Source organism: Pipistrellus kuhlii, unplaced genomic scaffold (assembly GCF_014108245.1).
Source record: "Pipistrellus kuhlii isolate mPipKuh1 unplaced genomic scaffold, mPipKuh1.p scaffold_m20_p_44, whole genome shotgun sequence".
In the NCBI taxonomy this organism is placed as follows: domain Eukaryota; kingdom Metazoa; phylum Chordata; class Mammalia; order Chiroptera; family Vespertilionidae; genus Pipistrellus; species Pipistrellus kuhlii.
Window position 1 is genome coordinate 895873 of NW_023425545.1, and position 24607 is coordinate 920479.

Consider the following 24607-nt stretch of genomic DNA (forward strand, 5'->3'; position numbering starts at 1 on the left):
CAGCCCCACGAGTGGGAGCGGCCAGGGGAGGCCCTCTGAGCTGGGCAGGGGGAGGCTGTGGAGGCGGGAGGGGAGGCAGACAGGCAGACAGGCTGAGATGGGAACATGGGTCTTGGCCTCCCGTCTGCAGAACCTCCTGGGTGTCAGTGCCCCGGCCTCGCACGTCAGGGACCCAGACCGGGGCTGAGGCTTCACGGGGGGAGGGGGAGGGGGTGGCGGGGGGGCAGGGGGAGACGAGCTGGGTGCCTGGCCGGACTGATGCCCCAGCAGACCGAGCCCAGCTCCCGACAGGCCCACCGCAGCCACCGGCAGGCGCCGCGGGTCTGAGCGCCCTGCCCTCCGAGGGAGGCTCCTGCTCAGGCGGCCGGCCCCAGGGACAGAGAGAGAAACGGGTTAAACAGTGAGGGGCACAGCAGCAGCCATGAGCCCGGCCCCTGGGCACATGAAAGCCACCGTGCGCGGGAGGGCGCTGGCCGTAGCTTCACTCGGATTCCAGACTTCCTGTGAAGAGGATGCGAAACACCTCAGGGTTTTATATCAAATGCATGTTTATATCAAAAACATGTTCTGGATAGAGCGTTACATGAAAAGTATTATTTAATAAATCTTTATTGTTGAAAATATTACATATGTCCCCTTTCCCCCCCCCATTTACCCCCTCCAGCCCTCCCCTCCCTCCACCCCACCCCCACTCCCACCCCGGCCCTCACCCCCCACCGTCTGTGCCCATGGGGCATCCATATGTGCACACAAGGTCCTCCCCACCTCTGAAATGTCCTTTTAAAAACTGATTTCACCTGCATCACTTTTCCATGTTTGGGAAGTTTGAGACGGCAGCTGTGGCTGGCATGGTGCCCACGTTAGTCTGTCTGACGGCGCTGGCCTGGCCGCTGGGCAGGGCCCCAACCTCAGCCTTCCCAGGTCTCCCCCTGACACGGCTCCTCCCCTCGAACCAGGCAGGAGCCCAGCCCCATGGCCTTCGCTCGCCTGGCACTCGCTTCCTCTGTGGATGGAGGGGGTTGAGGTCACTGAGCCCGTCTCCCTCCCGCCCTGTGCTGGCGACGGCTCCAGTGGCAGCTGCTGGCATCCTGGCTGGAGCTGCAGGCTGCGCGGCTGCTGAGCCCGGAGGCCCATCGGAGCGGGAGCCGCGCAGCACCCATGCAGCGAGGCAGCAGGGCGGAGGCGTGGCGGGGCCAGGGCGTGAGCGCCCCACTCTCTCCGCCAGCTCCGGGCCCCCCTGCCGGAGCAGATGGCGGCCATTGCTGTCAGGCCCCGGGGCGCCCTGACCGGGACAAGCTTCGCATCTCAGGAAATGGCTGTTTGCTGGAGCTCTGCACCAGAACCGTGGGGCCCGCTGCTGACCGTCTCCTGGCCCCCCCCTTCCTGGGCTCCCAGAGGACAAAGGCCCTCCACCAGCTGGACGAGAGGACGGGCTGTGGGAAGGGGAGCCAGGGGGGGAGCCGCCTTCAGTGCCCGGGGAAGTAGGGGGGCAGCCCAGGGACCCACAGGGCAGGCGGAGGAGACTCTTGGCTGCCAGTCTACCCAGCGGGTCTGATGAGAGTGCTGACCGTGACCCCAGCCTGCTCCGAGCACAGCGGCAGAAGGTGCCGGCTTCCCCGCGGTGCCTGCTGGAGGAAGAGTTTGGAGGAAGCACCTCCACAAACTGCCTGTGCTGTGGGAACAGGCTCCCCATCCTGGGGCCAAGACAGAGAACACGGGGCCTCACGGTCAGGCTGCCTTGAGTCCGTCCCTCCCCGGGAATGGTTCCCTCTCCGCAGCCCTGGGCGACCGTGATCACCCCCCCCCGCCACTGCTCCTGAACCCCAGCCCTGCAGCCCGCCCCTCAGAGAGCAAGCAGGGGCTCGGTCACGCTGCCCCCTTGAATTGCGGTGTGTGTCTGTGGGGGGTGGGGGGCGCTTAATAGCCATCGTGCAGTCGGGTCTGGCGGAGGCAGCTAGCCAACCACGCCCCCCCAGGCCAGCAGCAGGCGTGCAGCCGGAGAGCGAGAGGCACAGGGCCGGGGGTGGGTGGGGGAGCCGCGGTTAAGTGGCACTGAGCCGTTCACTGAGGAAGACAAACGTTTATAAAATGAACAAACAGAAAGAAAATACTAACAACAGTCTTCACAGACTGACTGCTAATTAGCCTTATTGCCCGGAAATTGGAAAGCAAACGAGGGCAGTGCCTCCACCTGCTGCCCTGGTCCTGGGCCAGCAGCCCCCTCACCGGCCCTGGGCTCCGACAGGCCGGGACCGCCTCACGGCACGGCTGCGGTGAGGAAGAGGAGGGCCTTGTCCAGATCCAGCCTGGCTGGGCAGGCTCCCACGGCCCGGGCAGAGCCAGGGCAGGGCTCAGGGGCGAGCGGACGTGCGGGCAGCGGGGGAGGGAAGGAAATCAGAGAAAGATGCCTGTCTTATGGGCGATGACCCCGTGCCCCCTCTACCCCCGGGTCACACAGAGCTAACGTCACAGGCCCGGTCCCCGCCTGTCCTCCCGCCGCCTGCCAGAGATGCCTGGGGAAGTCCAGCCCCTAAAGAGGTGGCGGCTCTTTGCCAAACGGTGGTGAGGTGAGGACTGCAGTTCACGGAGGGGAGCAAGATCACCTGCCAAAAGGGGGGTCACAGCAGCACAACGAACGTGGCCGGGGGGGCAGGATGGAGGAGGGCAGGGCCCTGGGCTCCCAGCAGCCGGCCGCCGGGGCTGTGGCCACCCACCCTGCCCCCAACGCAAAAGCAACACACAGCGCGGTCCTCAGACCAGTCTCACCGGCGGGGAAAGGTCAGACAGCGTATTCCATCCGTGTTAGTCATCTGCGGTCCTTCCTTTTTTTAAGGAGGAGACTTGGATAGTCTGGTTTTTTGTTTGTTTTTAATATATTTTTATTGATTTCAGAGAGGGAGGGAGAGGGAGGCAGAGAAACAGCAATGATGAATCACTGACGGGCTGCCTCCTGCCCATGCCCCCGTCAGGCTCCAGCCGGCAACTCGGGCCTGTGCTCTTGACCGGAAGTGAAACTGGGACCTTCAGTCCGCAGCTGATGCTCTATCCCACGTGTCAAACACAAGGCCCGCGGGCCAAATCCGTCCCGCCAGGCCTTGCAATGTGGCCCGCCCCGCGCTGTCATCACTGCACTCCGCTGGGTTTCCATCACAATGACAGTTTATGACTGTTCAGTAAACCATTCGGCCCACGATTTAGGCTGGATTTTAGATTTTGGCCCCTTCTCTGATTGAGTTCGACACCCCTACTCTATCCACTGAGCCACACGGCCAGGGAAATGATTCTGTTTCTAACTGTACCAACGGCGGACACGGCTGCTAAGCATGGCCGTCACCGTGCTGGGCGGGGGGCGCCGCCAGGGCTGTGCCGGACACCGGTCTCCTGCCGGCCCCACCCCACACCACCGGGCGAGACTCTTCCAGGCGGTGATGTCAGGATGCGGGCAGCTTCCAATTTATCTTGGCTTCGGGGCAGCGATAAATTTTACAGCTACACCTGGTTTCCATCTCCTCTGTAGCAACAAGTATCTTCAAAACAAAAGTTTAGAACCAACACATATTTCTGCTATCTTTGGACATTTTCCTGGCCTCTGCCGGTTCCAGGCTCCCGAGGCCCAGCGCCACGTGCTGTTCGGATTCTGTGAGCGGTGAGCTCGGCGGGAGCGGGTGACGCCGGGTGTGAAGTCAGCGGCGGTGACGGGCAGAGGGAGCCAGCCTCGCTCCCGGGGGGCGCCATTGCCTCAGCCTCGGCCCCTGTGGGGAGGAGCCCTGCCCGCCCAGGCTGCCACCCGCAGCCAGTGCAAGGCGCAGGGTGCCAGCGGGGGAACGGGGCGGAACCAAGGCTGGGAGGGTTTCATTTGCCAATGGGGAGTCCAGGATCCTACGTGGTTGAATGTAAAACTGGGGACAAGACAGTACATTGGAACCTCGCATGTGAGAGAGAGAAAAACTGAGTCCCAGCGGCTCACCGTTTCCTAAACAGAACCCACAGGGTGGGTGAGGGCAGACAAACGGGCCAGATCGTGTCTCTGAACCCCGGGCTGAGCATTACCCCCAGAACGCTCACGGCAATGCTCCTGCAGATCAGCTCGCGCGCAGGCGGGAGAGAATGCTGAGCACAGCTGCCCACAGGGAGCCCTGAAAACAGGCATGGAGCTTCCTCCTGGATGTGGGGAGACACAGGGCCTACAGCACCCAACTGCTGCCGAACCACAGCCCATCCTGGGGGAGGGACGTCAGCCCGACAGGAAAGATCCACACCCGCTCCGCACACCGGGACCCCCTGGGCCACCTGCTCCCTGGGAGGGCAGACCGTGGGCACTGCTTCTGCTCTCCGGCCCAGGGCCTGAGCCTGACCTCGTGCGTGCTGGGGGAGCTGCCTCCTGGGCCTGCGGACAGGATGGGCCCTGCCTCTGGCACCCCGTCCCCCTCCACTCAGCCTGTCCAGTATCCGTGGAGCCTGCACAAAGGACGTGTGAGCTCACCGGCGACCCAGGCCCGGCCAGCTGTCCCCACGCAAATACATCCTGTAACACCCAACAGGTCTTTCCCGGCATCGCTGCTGACACAGCCGTGCTGGTCAGAGCAGCCGGCGGGGAGGAGGGAGGACTTCCTGGTGTGGCCACGAGACAGAAAAGGCTCCGGAGGCTGTGGCCAGGACCCCGGTGCCGGCCCTCTGCAATGCAGGCCCTGGAAGGCCCCGAGCAGACACAGGGACACTGCTGCCGGAGGCGAGGACGGCTCCTCCAGCCCGGCCCGCCCACCCGCAGTGCCGCGGATGCCGCACAGGCGGCCGCCCCGCCCGAGGGCTCCTGGCGGTGGAGCACGGCCTGTGGCTGTTCAAGGCGGCGAAGGAGACGTGGACCCTGGACCATAGCTCACTGGGGAGCAGGAGGGATGAAACTCAGCTCCATAAGCCCTGAGTTTCAGGACCAAAAACCAAGACCACAACCTACGATCACTGTTTATATTTTAGGAGGGAGGATACCCCTAAACTGTGTGGCAGAGACCATGAAACTTCAATTACAAAAAAAAAATTATCCTTGACCCAAAGCAAATCCTGGGGAGGAGGGACCACGTGTGAGCACCTCAGTCTGCAGTCCTGACGAGCAGCCCAGCTCCTGCAGTTCCCTGGGAGGCGAGGCCATCGCCCAGGCCGGAGTCCGTCCGCGAGAACGCTCTCAGGTCCTGCGGCCATCAGCAGCCTCTGCCAGCTGCTCGCCAGCGCCTGGTCCCGTCCCCTCTGGGATGCGCCCACTTCCACAGGGACTGAGGTTCAGGTCCACCTCAGGCTTAGGCCCCTTTCCTCCTAGCTTCCTCACTGCTTTGTCTTACAGCGATGCCACGACAGAAATAATGACCGAGGACAACATAACGGGGTACGAGAGAAACTGGTTAAACTGTGGTGGCAGCTACAGTGACAGCCCGGGAGCTGCAGAAGGGGACACTCTCTCAGCAGACACGCCCGCCCGCCCGGATCAGGGTCACCTGACACAGCGGGCCAGGCGGCAGGGCGCCAGCCGGACCGAGGGAGGGCACGTGAAAAAATGGCAGTCTCCAGCGCCTTTGCCTTTTAATATAAGATTTGCTTTCGTCATTTGAGTGCAACACATTTCTTCTAAAAATAGAGCTCTCTGCTTGTTCTGAAACAGCTTCCACGTGGAGGTGAGGGGTGAGGCCACTGTAACTCGCGAGGCAGAGCCAGTGCGTCCGTCACAGACACGCTTCTCAGGGGGTCCTGGGTGCTCGCAGCGAGAAGCTCGTCTCTAACCCGCGGCACTGAGGGGGACGCACGCTGTACCCCTCCCGCCTGCTGTGAGCTCCTCCCGAACACGCTGCCCCCAGGGGCCAGGCAGAGGGGCCCCGCACGTACCCACCAGAGCCCACGGTGCCGGCCCTCCCGCACGTGGTAGTGGTGAGGGCACAGACAGGGCACAGGAGCTGGGGGCTGCACTCCGGCCCCGGGCCAGCACGGACCGGTGTCCACCCCTCCCCCCCGGAACCCGCTGGCTTCGCCGCCCCGGAGGCTGGTTAGCTCCGGAACCCAAAGATGCCCTTGATGTAGCCGGTGAGGCCGCTCTTGGCCTTCTGCTCCAGCTTGTCCTCCAGGGGCGGGAAGGCCACGTGGTTGAGGGCCAGGTCGAAGAAGAGGGGCTTGCAGGGGATGGGCTGGAAGCCGGGCGGGAAGTGCACCAGGTTGGCTTGCTTGGTGACGAGGGAGGGGTCCAGGCAGAATGTCTCAAACCGTTCCACCAGGGGCTGGAAGGCAAGCCACAGGGAGGGATGGGGTGAGCCACAGCCCGGCAGGGGCCCGCCGTGTGGAGCGCCCACTTCAGGGGCTGTAGGTGCGACCTCACTTGGTCCCACAAATCTGTGTTCCACTTAACAGCTGAGGCCAGAGGGGCCAGCTGGGACTGGGGTACACACGGGTCCCTGAGCTGAGCTGGGCCATCGGGGTGACCCGCCTCATACAGGCAGCTTCGGGGTTCCCGAGTGAAGGGAGAGCAGGGGAGCCCTTAGGGTTAGGGTCCCTCCACCAAGGAGCACACGTTCCCAGGACCCCACCAGGCTCACCTTGTTGTCCTTGACCTGGGAGGCGGTCTCCGGTTGCTGGGAGTCACTCGCGTCTGAAAGGTCACGGAGTCAGTAAGGACGGGCACTTGGCAAACGGTCACAGATGACACCTCTCGCACGTGCGCAGAGGCCGCCAACCTGTGGGCGAGGGAGCCCTCCCCCCGCTCCTGGGCCCACTGCCGAGGAGCCCGCACTGTACGGGGACGGCTGGGCGGAGGGACGTATGACAGTCCCCAAGGCGATGGTGGGAAAATGAGACCCGTGCAGGTTAACCGGGACCACCCGTCCATCCTCAGAGAGCAGTGCGGGGAGAGGAGGAGCGCGGGAGGGGCTGGGGGAGGCTCACCCAGGATGGCCGCCGCCTGCAGAGAGCACTTCTCCGACCTCACCTGCGTGATGAGCTCCTGCACGTCCGGCAGGTCCTGCAACAAATCAGAAACCGCAGACTCAGGAGCGGGTGACGCCACCGGTCTTTCCAGGATCAGACTGTGAGCACTTCCCTACTGAGACACACCAGCCGCTTCTGACAGGGAGCTGAGCCATGGTGCATGACAATGCGTGGAATGATGAGCCTAACGGCAGTATTAATACGTTAATCACACACTGAATGCACCGCGCCGTTTTATAGGGAAGACTGAAGCGCAGAGGGGCCAATCCCGTGCCAGCCACACCCCCGGGGGCTGGACGCTGGGACCCACCCAGCCATCGGCTTGGGCACAGGCCCTCCTCCTGCCTCGGCTCTCACTGGGCAGTGCTCTCAGCGACCCCACACGGGGATCCCTAGCGCTTCTATTCCGGACACTCCCCGGATGGCGATTGTGAAACGCCTCTCTCTCCTGGGACAAGCCATTGTCCTGGTCGCCTCACGTCTGGACGCCACCGCACGTGACACTGCGGCCACTGTCACCCTCCTCCGCCCGCACCGGCCGGGCCCCCAGGGCCCCCTGAGCTCCGGGACCCGCCCCTCCGATCGCAGACGGCTCCCACCGCGGTCCGGGAGGTGACCAGCGCACAGGCTCCCGGACGGCAGAAGCCCGGTTGAACCGCAGCCCCTCGCCGAGGGCGGTTCTGAGCGCACAGCCAGGCCCGGTGAGACCGGTGCTTCTGTTGTAAACCTCCGCTCGCCGTTCTCACGGTCTCTGCTCATAAACACACGGCTCCTTGGCCGCTGGTGCCTCAGGAACCTGCATCACCGGAGTCCGAGCTCCGGCAGCAGCTCCTCACGGCGGCGGGAAACCACACCACCCACCCCAGACCGGCCCTCGCTCTGACGGCACCGAGGGCTGCGGGCCGCGCAGAGGCGGGCGAGTCCGCACTGCCAGCCGCCGCCGCCGGCCCAGTCCTCCGCTTGGCCACGTGTGACGTCACTAAAAACCCACGGCTCAGCCCAGACCCCGCCTGTAAGAGTCAGAACCTCTGGGGGTGCAACCCAGACACCCATTCTTTCCCCCAAAGGCCGTAAATCAAGATAAATCCTGTCCTGTGTGGGGACCAGAGAGGGATGTGAATCCAGACATCCGTGTGTTTTTAAAGACCCTTCCTGGCTGGGAGGTTTATGTCATCCGGGGGAATGGCTTCCCTTCTCGGGACCTGGGCCTCCTCAGGCTGCCGCCCCCGCGCTGACCGGGCGGCGCCTGGGACCCACCTTCAGGCTGCTCCGGAAGGCGCCGGCACCGGCGCTCACCTCGTCCGCGTACTTCAGGACGCGGTCGTACAGCACGAGGGCCTCGCTCCACTTCTTCACCAGCACGTAGGACTGCGCGATGAAAAAGCACCTGCGGAGGGAGCGGCAGGGCCGCTGGAGCGCAGCTGCTGAGGACAGGCGCTCCTGGCGTTTAGGCTAACCGTAAGTTTTCTCAAGGGAGAGGGAGGGGGAGGGAAAGGAACAGGAACATCGGTTGGTTGTTGCATTTACTTACACATTCATGGGCAGTTGATTCTTGTATGTGCCCTGACAGATCAAACCCACAACCGTGGCCTATCAGGATGAGGCTCTAACCACTGAGCAGCCGGGCAGGGCTAAGTGTTAAATTTGGAAACAGGTTTCTTAACCTCAGGATCACTGCCAGGGAGACCCCGCGCTCTCACTGTCCCGGTCTGCGGGGCTCACCTGCATCCTCCCCGCAATCGGAGGGGCCAGGAGGGCCCAATGTGAACCCAGCCAGCACCGCCCACTCCGGGTCACACCCTCATCTCTGCTCATCTGTTTCAAAACCAAATCCAAACCCCCTTCCGAACGGGAACCAGTCTACCCGGAGCAGAGCCTGAGGCTGCCAGCCTGACAGGACAGAAGGGTCCCAGGGGCCAGGAGGGGCACCCTGAGGAGTCGGAGTGTGGGGGTGTGAGGGCCAGAAAAGGGCTCCAGGCGACCATTTTGTCCAGACCCCTCTTGCTACACAGCCTGCATCCAAGTTCAAATAACGAGTCATTTAGAAAAGCGAGAAGCCCGCCTTCTCTCAGCTTCAGCTCAGGCTCTGCCTGGCTCTGCTGGCTGACCCTTTTCTAGCACCGTCCCTTGTCCATGTCTGGAGGAGGAGGAAGGGGAGGAGGAGGAGGGGAGGAGGAGGGGAAGAGGGGGGGAGGAGGAGGGGAGGAGGAGGAGGGGAGGAGGGTTAACAAGCGGGCTCTCTGGCTGCCCCGACCCACCCAAGAGCAAACAAGGACCCGGGGCCCTGAGACTTGGCTTGAACTCGCTGGCCGCCGGCCTCTGAGCAGGCAGGCTCCCCGCAGCCAGCGCCCAGTCTCCTAGACAGGGGCCGCCCGTCCTCACCTGTAGGCCTTGTACACCAGGGTCCGGAGGCCAATCTCTTTCTGGAAGGCTCTGTCGTCCTCCAAGCCAGGGAGCTGGAGCAGCTCCACCAGATTCTGCACGAGACGCACAAAGAAAGCTCATGAAGCGGTGGCTGCGACCAGAGCAGACCGACCAGGGACATGAAAGCCTGGGCTTCGATCCGGGCAAGCCCGAGTCCGGTGACTGCAGCAGCCGCACCTGGGCCACCTCCCGCGTCTCCGACCCGAGGGCCTACTGCCCTTTGGGACTCAGTGCAGGCCGACCCGAGCGCCATCCCGGAGCAGCCCAGCCAGAGGGGCGGCCGCTCGGCTCGGCGCCTTCCTTCCGGAGCGGCCGCGCTGTCTGTGCCCGTCACTGTCTCAAAGCTGCTCCCTGGCAAGCGCCCAGTGTGGCCTTGGTCTCAGGACGCGCCACAGCACGTGGGCGAGGATCACGCGCAGGTCAAGGGCTGAGCTAAGCCTTGTGCTCCCTGGTCTCTCTCTGCACATCAACACGCTGAGCACCAGGTCACAGGCCTGCCGGGTGCTCTGCTGGTTGGAGCGTTTGTCCCGAACACCAAGAGGTGGCGGGTTCCATTCCCGGAGGGGGCAGAGCGGGAGGCAGCTGATTTGTGTTTTTCTCTCACTGACGTTCCTCTCTCTATATACCCCCTTCCTCTCTTGAAGTCAATTTAAAAAAACAGTAATAACATACATACCTAAATAAATGTATGTCCCAGTCACTGAAGGAACAAGAAGGACAAGACCTCTCTGGCTTTTACCAGGACCAACAGTGGCTGTGTCACCACCCTCCCTGTGGGAGCCGAGTCACGCGGTGCCCGGCCCCAGGCACCTGCAGGATGATGTCGTAGAGCCGGATCAGGTCCTGCGGCCGGGCCGAGCGCTTGCTGTCGTCCTCCGGCTGCGGCTGCAGCAGGGCCCGCTGCAGCCCCTTCGCCATGTTCTCGTTGCGCTTGATGGCCGTGGACAGCTTGATGTACGTCAGGTAGCTGGAAGGGAGCACACGTCGGCTCAGGTCACGCCCAGGCCCTGACCTCTGAGAGGAACCTCAGGTCGGGGCTGACCTAGGGGAGCGGGGGTGAGGGTGTGTCCAGAGCCGTTCAGCCTGGCCTCAAGCCCGCCAAGCCGGCCGCTGCTCAGGGCAAATATGCAGGGACCAGCCCGGGACCACCTGCCAGGATTTATTTCAGTCCGAGTTACAGGCTCTGTTTCTTCTTTTAGGAGCCACCAGCCCCGGAGGGGGTCCTTACGAAGACACGGGGAGCACGCCTGGTCCCGGGCCCACACTCACACTCCAGCAGGCATGTCAAATGAGGCATGCAGCCGGCCGCCGCGAGCGTGACACGCCTGCACCACAGGGAGGCACGCTCTGTGACGGCTCCCCAGTGGGGGCGTCGCTCCGGATGGCTGTGCGGGCGGCATGTCCCGAGGCTGTGCCGGAGCCCCCGGGGAGGCCTGGCATCTGGGCCGCAGGTGACCACTGAGAAGCCCGTAAGGAAGCGCCCAGGCTCCAGGTTGCCATCGCCTCTGGCGGAAGACGGGAGGCGCCTGGGAGAGGACACAGAGGCCTGGGCCGGGGACAGGGACTCCGTAACGAACCAGGACCAAAGGACGGCAGTCTGAGTGCTGACCAGCCTCCCAGCCTCCAGAGCACAGCAGCCAGGGGTGCTGTGGGGACCCGACTGCCCAACAAGACCCTGCGAGCCTGGAGGGGGCCATGAGGAGGCAGAGCCAGAGGCCACAGTGAAGCCAGAGCTGACGAGCCCGAGCAGCTGCCGCCAGACAACCACCCGCTCCACTGAGCGCAAAGTGGACAGTCACTCCACCCGACAGCGAGGTCCGAACCAACAGGAAAACGAGAACCAGACTTTGCAGGGAGCAGAAAGCCTAAAATCACGATGATAAATCCCTGAGAGACAGAGAAAGACTTCCCAACCACAAAGTTAGAATGAGACACTGACTTTTAAAAACAAGACTCCGAGTCTGAGATCACTGACTTTTTCTTGGGGGCATCCCTCAAGGATGAGGTGTTGAAGATCATGCCTGTGCAAAAGCAGACCCGTGCTGGCCAGAGGACCCAGTTCAAGGCATTTGTCGCCATTGGGGACTACAGTACATGTTGGTCCGGGTGTTAAGTGCTTAGAGGAAGTAGCCACTGCCATCCGCGGAGCCATCATCCTGGCCAAGCTCTCTATTGTGCCCGTGCGGCGAGGCTACTGGGGAAACAAGATCGGCAAGCCCCACACGGTTCCTGGCAAGGTGACTGGCCTGTGGCTCTGTGCTGGTGTGCCTCATCCCTGCCCCCAGGGGTGCGGGCATTGTCTCGGCCCCTGTGCCCGAGAAGTTGCTGATGATGGCTGGTATTGATGACTGCTACCCCTCAGCCAGGGGCTGCACTGCCACCCTGGGCAACTTCGCCACGGCCACCTTTGATGCCACCTCTAAGACCTACAGCTCTCTCACCCCAGATCTCTGGAAGGAGGCGGTGTTCACCAAGTCTCCCTATCAGGAATTCACTGACCATCTTGTGAAGACTCACACCAGAGTTTCTGTGCAGAGGACCCAGGCTCCAGCTGTGGCCACCACATAATTAATTTTATACAAGAAAAATAAAGTGATGATTTAAGCCAGCTAAAAATAAATAAATAAATAAATAAAAACAAGACTCCGAGAACACAAAAAGTCCTCAGAAAGGCCTTGAGAGCAGAAGTGAGAGCCACTGGCAGGGGAGGGGAGAGGAGGAGGGAATACACACAGGTCACACACTTCCGTGCCCATGCTGTGCGCACCGCACTTACACGCAGCGTCACGCCTCACCTGTGCAGGTACTGGAGGTTGGAGACCTTCCCTGACTCCCCGTCCAGGGCGAACTCTCGCTGCTTCTGCGGGAAGAGGAGAGCACAGGTCACACGGACCTCCCCCGGGCTCCGGCCCGCCCCCAGGTGTGGTCCAGCGCCCGCGGAGGCCCCTCCAGCCTCACAGCTACTGGCCATGTTCCAGAACCGTCACTCAGTGGCCACGGGCGCCTGGAAACTGGACGTGAGGGAGAGGGGAGAATTCAGAGTAATGCCAGCGAGGCTTCTGTCCGCAGCTCTGAGCCGGACCCACGGCAGTAAGGGAGGACAGACAGCCCACATCCACGGCGCAGGCCAGGGTCTGGGCCTTCTGCCCAAGTTGGACCCCTTGTGGTGTCAGCGTCTGGCTCCTGTGGCTGCCGAATGATAACCCCCGAGATGTCCATCCCCACCTGGAACCTGAGCAGCTGCTCCCTCCCACGGCGAGAGGCCTGAAGAGGGGGTGAGGTTAAGCCTTGGATTGGCCTGGAATACCCGGGGCCAATGCAATCGGGCCCTTGTAAGCGGGAGGAGGAGAGCTGCGACACAGGGAGGCGGAGGCAGAGGTCAGAGGAGCCTGAGGCAGGCGTCCAGCTCCACAGCCGCTGGGACCATCAGTGCTGCTGCTGAAGCGCCGCGCGTGGTGATGCTGCAGCGGCACGGGCGCCAGGGCCTGCTATGGCCGTATCCCTGGCCGGGAGGTGGCCTCTCGCTGTGAGCTCCAGTGAGTGATGGAGGCTGGGCTATATGTGCCTGTTTTGTTTTGTTTTGTTTTGTTTTTAAATACATTTTATTGATTTCTCACAGAGAGGAAGGGAGAGGGATAGAGAGCTAGAAACATTGATGAGAAAGAAACATCGATCAGTTGCCTCCTGCACACCTCCCACTGGGGATGTGCCCGCAACCAATGTATGTGCCCTTGACCGGAATCGAATCCGGGACCCTTCAGTCCGCAGGCCGACGATCTATCCACTGAATAACACCTGTTTTGGCTGTATGTGCCTGTTAGTGGAGGAAGGGAAGGGTCAGGTGCAAAAGCAGCTTCATGGGAATATTTACTGAACGTTTTATCCCCAGGGTACTGAGACATACGCTGAAGGAAATATACTGCTGCTTTTAAGATGCTTACAATCTTGAGGAAAGGAAATCAAAAGGGTAGCTATAAAATGATACACCAAATGTTGAATGGCAATTCCTGATTAACTATGGACATGTAGATGCTAGAAGAGGGAGGTGTTTGTGGGGAGGACGGAGCAGCAGGCGTCTCAGAGGGGAGCTGTGGTCTGGCCCTGGAAGCCGGCTGGTGTGGGTATGAGGAGGGAGCGGAAGGAGGAGCGGGTGGAGGAGGGGAAGGAGCAGGGGGAAGGCCTGTGTGTGATGTGAAGACGACGGTGAGCAGACAGCAGGAGGCGGAGGGCACGAGAGAAGCGGCTCGGGGCGGGAAATGGGCTGGACCTGGTGGGTCGCACTGGGCCTGTTGGGCCCCGGCTCTCACGTGTGCTGCACACACCCTCAGAGTGTGTGGCTGTAAGGAGAAAACTAGATCTTCTCTTTTTAACCTAATTTAAAAACCTTTTAAATGCATTTTATGTATTACAGACCAGCTGACTAATGAGGCATGTAACTTACAGACAGACACATCGGAGGTAAATGCTCGGGGTGACGATGGGCGGGCACGGGCGTACACCGGGGACCACTGCTCCAGCCCGAGGGGTCACTGGCCCCAGCGAGAGACAGAGGATGGACGAGCGGCAGAGAGGACAGGGGAGGAGTGGTGTTTGGTGACAGGGCAGAGAGGCACAGTGCCGAGAGGTTCCCCCATGCGACTGAGCCCGTGGCTGTTAAAGGAGCACCAGAGAGGCCTCATGGAGAGGAATGAGACCAAGGCCTCGTGGTACAGAGGAAACCACAGAAGCAGGAGAGGGAACTCCTCACCTGACGGAGTCCAGAGGCTTCTGCTGCTTGTTAGCCAAGCGCCCCAAACAGCAGTGGCTGAGACTCCAGGCACTGTCCTGGGACCCCACCTGGGAATGGGCCCGAGGAGGAGGCCCCAGCCCAGAGCAGGAGCCCGCCCTCGGCCGATGGCCCACCTGGTCCGGCTTCAGCTCCTCCCGAACGGCCTGGATGGCGTCCCGACACTCGCTGAGCATGGACTCAAACAGCCGCTCCTTGGTCTCCTCGCTCTCCGCCTGGACAGAGAAGGTGTGGACCCTCTGAGTGAGGCCCGGCGCTCTATCCCCATCGCACCCCAATAACGAGGGCCCCACAGACAGCGCTGCACACGGAGCCCTTCCTGGGAGCCGTGTTCACGCTGCAGGTGGGACAGGAATTCAGTACCAAAGTGACACTGAAAAGGCCTGTCCAACCGCTGACACCGTCCGTTTCCACCAGAACTCGGCACTCCCCCGCCCCCTCAGGGCCTGCTCCGGCCTCCCTGGAGGGGCCTCGCGGCCAGACCTGGCGCTGCTGCTTCTCCCGAAGCCGCCAGAGGCTGCTTTCCCTTTTCCTTCCAGAACCATCGGCCTTGCACCCCACGGGGGCCAGCAGGCCTATCCCTCCGGTAACCCAGCAGACGTGTGGACACTGGACGGCGCTGAGTCCGAGCACGTGAGTAACCGTACCGATCGGCACCCACAGGCACCGTTTCCCCCGTCACAGGCCCCCAGCACCAGGTGCCGCCCTCCGACACCTGCAGGCTCTGGAGGGCCTCGGGCTGCACCGTGACAATCCGCACAGCGTCACCCGCTGCTCGCCGGCTAGAAAGGGGAGGGAAAGTGACTCATTAACCGGGTGAACACCGGCCACCCCACATCACTGCCCCGAGAATCCCGCCGAGCGGGGGGGCGGCGGCAGAAAGGCGGTGACTGTTACTGCAGACCCACTGCGCCATGAACACACCAACATGCCGTTCTCATGTTCGATTCCCACAGAGACTGACAGCCGCGGCCTCTCAGACGCCCAGGATCCCAGCACTGCCCCTGGGGAGGGGGCTGGCGGCTTAAAGAAACCTCTGTCTGAAGAGCGCTCAGGTGTTCCCAGTTCTCGGGTGGGAAAACTGCCCTGGGATTGCCCGCGCAGACCAAACACCCTTCTATTCATAAGTCATTGCCTCCCACTGCTCCCTGATGAGGGGCCAGCCGGGGACAGGCCCTCTTTAAATCTGTGAGGCCGGCCGGCCACCAGCAACTCCGACACCCAGAGCAGCCGTCCATGGCGCTGTCACCATGACAACGCTAGGTACCGGCGTCCGCACGCAGGCGTAGCCGTGACCTCTGAGCGCCTGAAGCTTCCAGCCACTTCCATCAGCCACATGCCCGAGGCTGCTGTGTGCCACGGGCTGAGGAACACAGTCACACAGCCCGGCCGGCGCCTCGGGGACGGGCCTGTGTAGCCGTGTGATCGCACTGCGGCCCCCCCAGGGCAGGCCGGTGGCCGGGCAGCAGTTTCGGGGGCGTCAGGTGTGTGAGCGGCCTGGCAGCACCGCTCAGCCAGAGCCCCTCCCGGCAGGTGCGCCGCCCCGGCCGATACTGCCACCCGGCGATTACCACCCCCTCCCTCCGAGCAGGGTTCGCGGCCGGGACATGGGAGTGGAGTCAGAGAGGGAAACCGCTTTACCGGCTCCACAGGATCCGCCCCTCCCGCAGGGAGGGTCCGTAAGGAAAGGAAACGCTGCCGAACCCCTTCACCGCCGAGGGAGGAGGACACTGCATCAGGCGCTGAGCAAGCGAAACCCGGACTGTCAGGAGGGGCACCATGAGGGGGGCCAGCGGGAGGGAGACGCTGGGCAGCGTGCAGTCACTCAGAGACCACGCTCTGGCCTCCCACCAGGAAGCTTCCATGGCTCACGTTTCACTTTTACCCATGAGCCTACCGGGAGGCCCCATCACCGAAAGGACACGGACAGGAAGACTGCATGGAGGGCGGGCGGGCGGCTCCTCAGAACCCACAGCAGCCCCCCCAGTCTGCGCTGGGCCACCTCCCGCAGGAAGGAGGGGCCCGGACCTGCCCTGGTGTCCGCCGACCCACAGCGCCCGCAGGCCAGGCGGGTCCCTCCCTGGCCCCGTGCACACATTCCAGATCCACTTCGCACGTCCCGGGTGTGGCCTGAGGTCACCGCTCAGGCTCACGGCTCCCATACAGAGCAGAACCGGCTGCTGTGTGTCCTGAACCAGTGACACCCCCGCCCCCGCCATGAAAACACTGTTTTCACTCGCCGACAGAAATTGCTGGAAGGTGGTGGTGTGACTAAGAGACAAACAAGGCAGGTCTGACCACATTCCCACCACACCCACAGGAGAGCCAGGGATGGGCACACCTCACACAGCACTGACTCCAGAAAAACTATGGTGTCTGGTCAAGGGGTACAACCTCCCCAAAGAACCGATTTTTTAAGAGAGAATAAAGGGTCTCCTTCCCACGCAAACATTGGAGCATTAACCAGCCGAGAAGCATCACCTGCAGCTGTTAACCGGCCCCTCCCCAGCGCTGCTCACAGCTGCCCGGGCCGGCGGCGGCCACGGGGGACGGGGACTGAATAGCAGGGAGCTAGGAGGCGAGACAGCATTAACCACACGGAGATGTGAGCGTGGCTGACACTCAGGGCTTTGCAACGGGAGTTTGGCAGCGATTCATTCCCAGCTCGTCTCTCAGCCCCATGTCCGTCTCCCTGAGTTACTCCTTCCTCCCGCTTCCAGTAACTCGGTTTCAGCGCCGAGGCCATGGAGCCTCGCCGAGCAGCAGTGATGGGGACTGCATTCTGCACCCGCTCCTGAGCGTGCCAACACCAGTGCGGGCAGGTCGGAGACGTGGGACGAAGAGCCCATCCCCAAGGTGTGAGACGTCCTCACTGGCCTAGTTAGCCGAAGCTGAATTGTGATACAAATAAGGCAAAGCGCTCCCACCACAGGTGTTACCCTCTCACTGCGTGTGAAAGCAAGAGAGAGAAAGTCTCCAGGCGGGAGCCCTGCCGCCCCGCTGACCGGCGGCAGAGACGGCCCCTTTGCCAAGGGCTTGTTCCACTCCAGCCCGTGCCTAGTCGAGCCTCCCCAGCCTTCATAAACGTCAGCTTTTCGTCCTTTATCTGATACGTGTCTGTGCCCAGTCCTAGGCGCCCCCATGGAATCTGCCCCGGGCCTCCCCCTCTCCCCCCGATTCCGGCTGGAACTCCTGCCTGGCCGTCACCGACGGCAGTTCCTTTCTCCCAGCAAGTGTCCCTTAAATCACAGCCATTAGCCCAATCACATAGCTAAGCGGCTGGGAGGCTCGTCCAGGAGAGAGGCTGCCACACTCCAGTGCAACGAAATGCTCTCCAGTGTTTCTCAGTCTCCTGTTCAGGGGACACAATGAACCTCCTAGCACGTCCTAGTCTGTCCTTTAAGCAGATAAAGGAAACACCTAGCACAGAGGCACAAAGGAACTCCATCCTGAAAGCCGCCCTCAGACCAAAGAGGCTCCTTTGGGACAGTGACTGGAAAGACGGGAACTCATCAGGACTAGCCAAGCCCGACGCAGTGAGTGAGGGGCCCCGCTGCTACGGTGTCTGCGGAGAGAAGCCCAGGCGCTGGGGAGGTGGCAGTGCGCCGAGGGCCCGGCTGTTCTCCTCTCAGATGCTCTTCGCTGCACACGGAGGAGGAGGAGGAGGAGGAGGAGGAGGAGGAGGCGGAGGAGGAGGAGGAGGAGGAGGAGGAGGAGGAGGAGGTCTAAAAAGTGCTGATCGCTTGCACAAACCGAGAGCCCCCGGATCTCATTTTCTGAAACTCACTTCGTTGTTTACACCCACAAACAGGCCACACTATGTCAGCAAACAGCTCTGCATGAGAATTACACAGACCGCACATCAAACCAGATTCTCCGGTTCAGCCAGGCTCTCCTTAGAAAGCCCGGCCAGCAGGCCGGCCCTCCGGCGGGCGGCCGGTGAGAGGTCGGAGAAGGAAACAGACAGTGAAGCTGCTGCTCCACCTGCTGGCCCCAAGCCACCCTACCTGGGCCAGCTCTCCACGGCTCCCAGTGTGCCGATGACTGTAGCCATCAGTTCTTTGCCCTTTACACATAGTATCTCCTCTGTAAACTTAGTATCTTAGCTTTTAAAATAATTTTATTCAACAGAGTGCATCTTGAGACCGTTATCAAATACGCAACAGCATTAAGGATTTTGTTTTGTGACTTTGAACACACACACACACACACACACACACCTCTTTAGAAACACAGAGAGGATGGTATTGCCTCCTTACCTGAGCAATGGCCGCCTCGTTGTCAGCCAGTCCCAGTAAAAAGATCCGCACTTTGTCGATCTTGACGGGGACCGTCCTCCCTCTCCATTCCACTTCGCTCATGGTGGCCGCCTGTTTGGCTCGAGTCTGAGTGATCAATGCCTAGAAAGCAGCATCGGGAAGTTACAGCTTTAACTGATGGATATGAGTGGCCACGGTGAAATAAACAGAAACAGCTATGTGTCTCTTTCCATAGCTAACATGTTATACCTTAGAGAGTACACACAAATTTGTATTTGAATTCCTCCTGGGGATGTCTTGGCTCACAGAAACTCAGATTTAAAGACACTACAGAAGGTTAGAAGGACCGTCACTGAGTGCTGAGAGGGCGTAGGAGAAAAGCACATCTGGCATACACCACAGCAGGAATGTCAATTAGTAGAAACTTAAAATACTTACCAGTGTGTATCAAAAAAAAAGCTTCCAAAATATTTAATTACACTGTTAGAAATTTGTCCGAAGGAAAGAGTTAAGAGTATGTAGCAGCTGAAACCAGTTTGGCTCAGTGGATAGAGCGTCGACCTACAGACTGAGGGGTCCCGGGTTCAATTCCGGTCGGGGGCATGTGCCTTGGCTGCGGGCACATCCCCAGTGGGGGGGTGTGCAAGAGGCAGCTGATCGATGACTCTCTCTCATCAATGTTTCTAACTATCTCTCTCCCTTCCTCTCTGTAAAAAATCAATAAAATATATGTATTTTTTAAAATTAACAAAAACTGGGGCCATAGATATTCACAGTATTACTATTTAGCACTTAGTAACAGTGAAGAAATCGTCAAATAAACCAGACCTAAAGGAGTATTGGGTGGCCATCAAAAGATGATGATGTAGAGATGTACTTACAGAGGGAAACTACATGGAACATATTTTAATAGAATGTTACTGAACTGCACACCGAGATCCCGTTTTTATTTTATTTTATTTATTTATTTATTTATTTAATATACTTTATTGATTTTGTACAGAGAGAAAGGGAGAGAGATAGAAACATCGATGAGAGAGAGTCATCGATCAGCTGTCTCTTGCACACCCTCTACTGGGGATATGCCCGCAACCAAGGTACATGCCCTTGACCGGAATCGAACCCGGGACCCTTCAGTCCCCAAGCCGACGCTCTATCCACTGAGCCAAACCGGTTTTGGCTGAGATCCCGTTTTTAAATATATGCCTTTTCCCCTACACACACACAGGTCTGTGTGTGGCAACACATGTGATCCTGTGCTCCCAGGATCTTTTTATTTCCACTTCGCCTATGAGCCTATATTGCTTAGAAAGTAAGTGTAACATGGCAAAGAACTTGAATACTTAAAAATACTAAGTGAAAAGGTTTTTGCTAAAAAATATATAGAAGTATGCAATATTAATAGCAATTATATTGGGTGATGGGATTATGGATTACTTCTTTTTTCTAAACTTTTTAAAACCAAAGACTTTTGCCGAAACTGGTTTGGCTCAGTGGATAGAGCGTCGGCCTGCGGACTGAAAGGTCCCGGGTTCGATTCCGGTCAAGGGCATGTGCCTTGGTTGAGGGCACATCCCCAGTAGAGAGTGTGCAAGAGGCAGCTGGTCGATGATTCTCTCTCATCGACATTTCTAACTCTCTATCCCTCTCTTCCTCTCTGTAAAAAATCAATAAAAATGTATTTTAAAAAAACAAAAAACAAAAAAACCCCAGACTTTTCACAAAGAACATACATACTAGATTACCTCCAATTTCTCAGCCAGGAGACCCTCGGTGCCCCCAGACCTCAGTCTCATCTGCATGAGTTCATTGATAGCTGACTGGTCCCCTGCGAACGAGGAAAATGGTCAAGGGACTGGTCTGTTCTCTCCAAAACCACGAGGTTCAGCTCCCCCGGGAAGGAGCGCTCCCCGCAAGCGCGTGCAGTGACTCCAGTGCTCCCCGGAGCCCGTGGGGCACAGCAGACGGCAGGGCGGAAGCCAAGCAAGGCCCTGCCTTCTGCGCTCCTGAGAACTGACCGACAGTCCTGCCTTTTCCGGAGCCGGACCCCACCCCCGGCTCGCCGCGGCCGCTCACCGATGTTGTAGGCGCAGTAGCGGATGTTGGGCGAGATCTCCTCCACGCGCTGATTGTACAGCACGGCCTGCTCCTCGGTGAAAGCGCTGGCGAGCTTCTCGTAGATGGTCCTGCGGGGAAAGCAGCACCGGGTCAGCCTCGTTTAAGAAAATGAGCTCACAAGGACCATGCTGGCTAGAAACAAGACACAGCACCCTGAGGCCCTCCTACCAGCTGCCAGAGCTGGCAGGATATGAGGATGAGAGAGAGTAACATCTCTAAAGGGAAGAAAAACAAACTGGACTAACTGCACAGAAACAATCACCACCTGATCTGCAGCTTGAAGGCACGGGCCGACCTAGAGAGGCACGGGCTGGAGCCGGGAGCGGAGGACTTACTTGCATTTGTTAAAAGCCTCAATGGCCGCTTTCCATTCCTGATGCTCAAACCGCAGCATTCCTGCGAGGTACGCTGTGTAGGCCTGGGGGCGGCAGGGAAAGAGAAACAGCTTCAACGCCCAAGACCAGGTACTACCCTGTTTCCCCGAAAATAAGACAGTGTCTTATATTAATTTTTTCTCCCAAAGTTGCACTAGGTCTTTTTTTCGGAGGATGTCTTATTTTCGGGGAAACACGGTAGTTCCACCTCCTCTATGTCCTCCAACTTGGGTTTCCAGAACATAGATATTCAGGCTGACTTTAAAAGAAAACTTCTCACACCGGTAATTTAATTTACTTCCTGGGAGAGAACTTCAAAATAGAAGAAATAGGTTGTCTTCATTTTACTTAAAACCAGCTTCTGGGCTATAATGTAAGTATCAAAAGGTCAATGTAAACTTGCAATATCCATCTCGTTTAAAAAAACACATTTAAGCCCTGACTGGTTTGGCTCAGTGGATAGAGCGTCAGCTTGCCGACTGAAGGGTCCCAGGTTCAATTCCAGTCAAGGGTATGTACCTTGGTTGCAGACACAACCCTAGGAGGCAGGTGATCAATGTTTCTCTCTCATCAATGTTTCTAACTCTCTATCCCTCTCCCTTCCTCTCTGTAAAAAAAATCAATAAAATATATATTTTTTAAAATGCATTTTAAAAAATTATGATTTTGTGAACTCTTCCAAATAGAAGATGAAAAGCTTCCATCTACATATGAAAAGAAACACGAGCTTCCTTTAAAAGTGAGAGCTAATTATTAAAAACCAAGAGCTCAAAATCGAGAGATGCCACCCTGGCTGGGGGCTGGGTTGGTTGGAGCTGCAGGTTGGCTCCCTGTCAGGGAGCATGCCCAGGCTGCAGTTTGATCCCGTCAGGATGTATATGGGAAGCAGCCCATCGCTTTCATATGTTTCTCCGCCCCCACCCCCACCTCTCTCCCTAAAATCAATAAACATGTCCTTAGGTGAGGGTTAAAAAAAGAGATACCCACTTCACCTTGAAAAACCAAACCCAGCTTTCCCTCTCCTGACTCAGTGTATGCCCAGGAGCTCTGCCTGTGTACCTGTAGTTTTGGTGTCGCGCCTCCCCCCTGCACCATAAGCAAGGCTGCGGTGAAGACACTAACCTGAGCCTCTAACTTGGTCTTGGCGTCCACGCGGTTGCTCTCACACAAGCGCTCCAGTTCCTCCGCGTGTTTGACGGCTTTGCGCAGGCGGGACAGCAAGTGGAAACGTTTTCGGGGCTCAGTGTTGGCTTCCTGTTTGAGCTGCATGGCGTAGCTCCAGGCTCTCTCCGCGTCCATCAGCACCAGCAGCAAATACCTAAGCCAGAGACGGGAGCGAGCTGACGGGAAGGGCCAGGAGCAGGCTCAGACGTTCTCCGAGGCACAGCCCGCGGCCTCGCAACTTCCTCCTCTCCCCGGCTCTCCTGACTGCTCTTCCCACAGCAGCCCCGACTCAAATTGGCATCTGGGCTGAGGCTCCCTGACTCAGGCACCTCCTCAGGTTTGTTTGTGTTTTTTGGGGTTTTTTTGTTTTCTTTTTCTAAATGTATTTTTATTGCTTTCAGGGTGGAATAGAGAGATAAAAACATCAATGATGAAAATCACTGATGGGCTGCCTCCTGCCCGCCCCCTACTGGGATCGAGCCTGCAACCTAGGCAGGTGCCCTTGACCAGAATCCAACCTGGGACCCTTCAGTCCACAGGCCGACGCTCTATCCACTGAGCCACACCAGCCAGGGATACCTCAGGTTTCTAACCAACACCAGATACATCTCACTGAAAAGCCTGCTCCCACCTCAATGGCAAACCTAGACTGACCCCTCCCAAATTTTAGCAAATAGAGACTGTCCAACCACACACTCTGGCCTCTCCTTGAACCCACACCTCTCTTCTCCCAACCCCGTTAGAAAACAAAGCATTAGAAGGCGCTACAGTGAGCCGGGTGGGTGTGACTCGGTGAACTGACATCATCCCGTTCACAGCAAACTTCTCTTGTCAAGGGCCCAGTATTTTAGACTCCGTAGACCAGATTGTCTCTGTCACAATTACTGTTATGGTAGCACAAAGCAGCTGGAAGCAATACTGAGCAAATGGTGTGGCTGTGTTCCAATAAAACTTTATTTATATGGACAGGTGGCAGGAGGGCCAATCTGGCCCACAGGCTGCAATTGGAGGAACTGACAGCGGCCTTCAGCACCTGTGCCTGGCAGGTTCCTCCTCAGAAACGTGAAGCCTGGTGCACGCAGCCTGAACACAGGACTCATCCGTAGCAGCCTGCACGCGGACAGGTTCCACCTAAATCTCCTGACTGAACAAGCACTTCCAGACACTGACATTGCGCTCCAGAAACCTTTCCCAGAACTGTTAGCTTTTAATCCCCGACTTGAACATTGCATTCCACCACAACTTTTGAACAAGTCTTGAACCTTATTATGACACAGCAATAGTAAAAAGGCCCACTCCACAGAGCTGCTAACAAATCACATGAGCCCACTGGTTTGGCTCCGTGGGAGAGCGTTGGCCTGCAGATTGAAGGGTCCCAGGTTCGATTCTGGTCAGGGCACACGCCCATGTTGTGGGCTCAGTCCTATACAGGAGGCAGCCGATCAATGGTTCTCTCTAGTCCTTGATGTTTCTATCTTTCTCTCCCTCTCCCTTCCTCTCTGAACTCAATAAAAATATATATATTTTTAAAAAATCACATGAGACAATGAAAGGGTTTGGCAAAATGTCTGGCAATTGTAAAAAGTACTTAGCATCCAGCACTGAGCCGTCAGTCAGTACCTGCTATCAGTCAGAAGATCTTCCGTCACCTTTTTCCCTGTGAACTTGTGCCTGTTCCCCATCTTGAAGTTGAGAGTTTTCCGCAGACGCCTCTGTCTTCGGGAACAGTAGCCCCTGTGAGAAACCACAAACAACCGTCACTCAGGCCACCCGACAGGACGCTCCACAGTGAATTGTGATAAGGCCAGCTCCAAGGTCTAGCATGTTCTACGTTTGCTTACTACAGGCACCACACACCTCTTGCAAACACTCACTGGAGTAAAACAAGCCGGGCAGTCTGACTGGCGTCACGGAAAACAGAGCGAGACAGAGGACACGTTATCAAACCCGTCCTCTAGCTGGGAGGGTCATGCAGATAAAACGGCAACCAAGAAAACGAGGCAAATAGCAAACTGAATGTCAGGTTCTCGAGTAATCATCCTCTTCTTGCTGACACTTCACGGGAGTGGGCTGATGGGTTTTGAAAGAAAGGGCAGGATGCCTGTCTCACTATTATAAACTCCTTTAGTGCAAAGATGATTTTATTTTCCAATTTCTAAGCACAGTGCCTTCCATATAGGTGCTCAGTAAAAGTATTTTGACTAAATTAGTGTAAAAAATATATAAAATTTTACCAACCCTGAATCAAATAACATAGCGCATAATTTACAATACAGAATAATATTTAAATGCTACTGTAGTATCTTAGTCCTAAAGCTACCAGGGTACAGATTGTTAAAAAGAAAAATAACAGTCTGGCTGAATCTAAAAACTAGATCTTCTCCCTCGATTCATAATTTTTGCTTTAATTATCACTTATCCTTTTACATAAAAATCAAATGGAACACTCATACTTTATGGGGAGAAATATAAATTGCTAAAAATTTTCTGGCAATTTGGATACATTTATCACGATCCTTAAA

General features: G+C 58.1%; 1 protein-coding gene and 1 pseudogene across 4 annotated transcripts in view; one reads left to right on the forward strand and one right to left on the reverse strand.

Moving 5' to 3' along the window:
• The window catches only part of SRP68 (signal recognition particle 68), a 35391-nt gene that overhangs the window by 7819 nt on the left and 2965 nt on the right, over positions 1 to 24607 (reverse strand). For 2 of the 4 annotated variants that reach the window (XM_036412469.2, XM_036412468.2), the window contains exons 3-16: positions 23706 to 23819; positions 22044 to 22239; positions 20883 to 20965; positions 20506 to 20615; positions 20175 to 20257; positions 18430 to 18570; positions 14287 to 14385; positions 12180 to 12244; positions 10195 to 10351; positions 9343 to 9437; positions 8218 to 8347; positions 6919 to 6994; positions 6573 to 6625; positions 6018 to 6257 (exon numbers count right to left, since the gene is read on the reverse strand). In XM_036412469.2, the coding sequence (XP_036268362.1) occupies positions 6030 to 6257; positions 6573 to 6625; positions 6919 to 6994; positions 8218 to 8347; positions 9343 to 9437; positions 10195 to 10351; positions 12180 to 12244; positions 14287 to 14385; positions 18430 to 18570; positions 20175 to 20257; positions 20506 to 20615; positions 20883 to 20965; positions 22044 to 22239; positions 23706 to 23819 (1630 nt within the window). In that variant the 3' untranslated portion in view covers positions 6018 to 6029. Of the gene's footprint in view, positions 1 to 4951; positions 6258 to 6572; positions 6626 to 6918; positions 6995 to 8217; positions 8348 to 9342; positions 9438 to 10194; positions 10352 to 12179; positions 12245 to 14286; positions 14386 to 18429; positions 18571 to 20174; positions 20258 to 20505; positions 20616 to 20882; positions 20966 to 22043; positions 22240 to 23705; positions 23820 to 23920; positions 23943 to 24607 lie in introns of those variants that run through there. The other 2 variants (XM_036412470.2, XM_045572108.1) reach the window with 2 other exon arrangements.
• LOC118704451 lies at positions 11333 to 12012 on the forward strand (annotated as a pseudogene).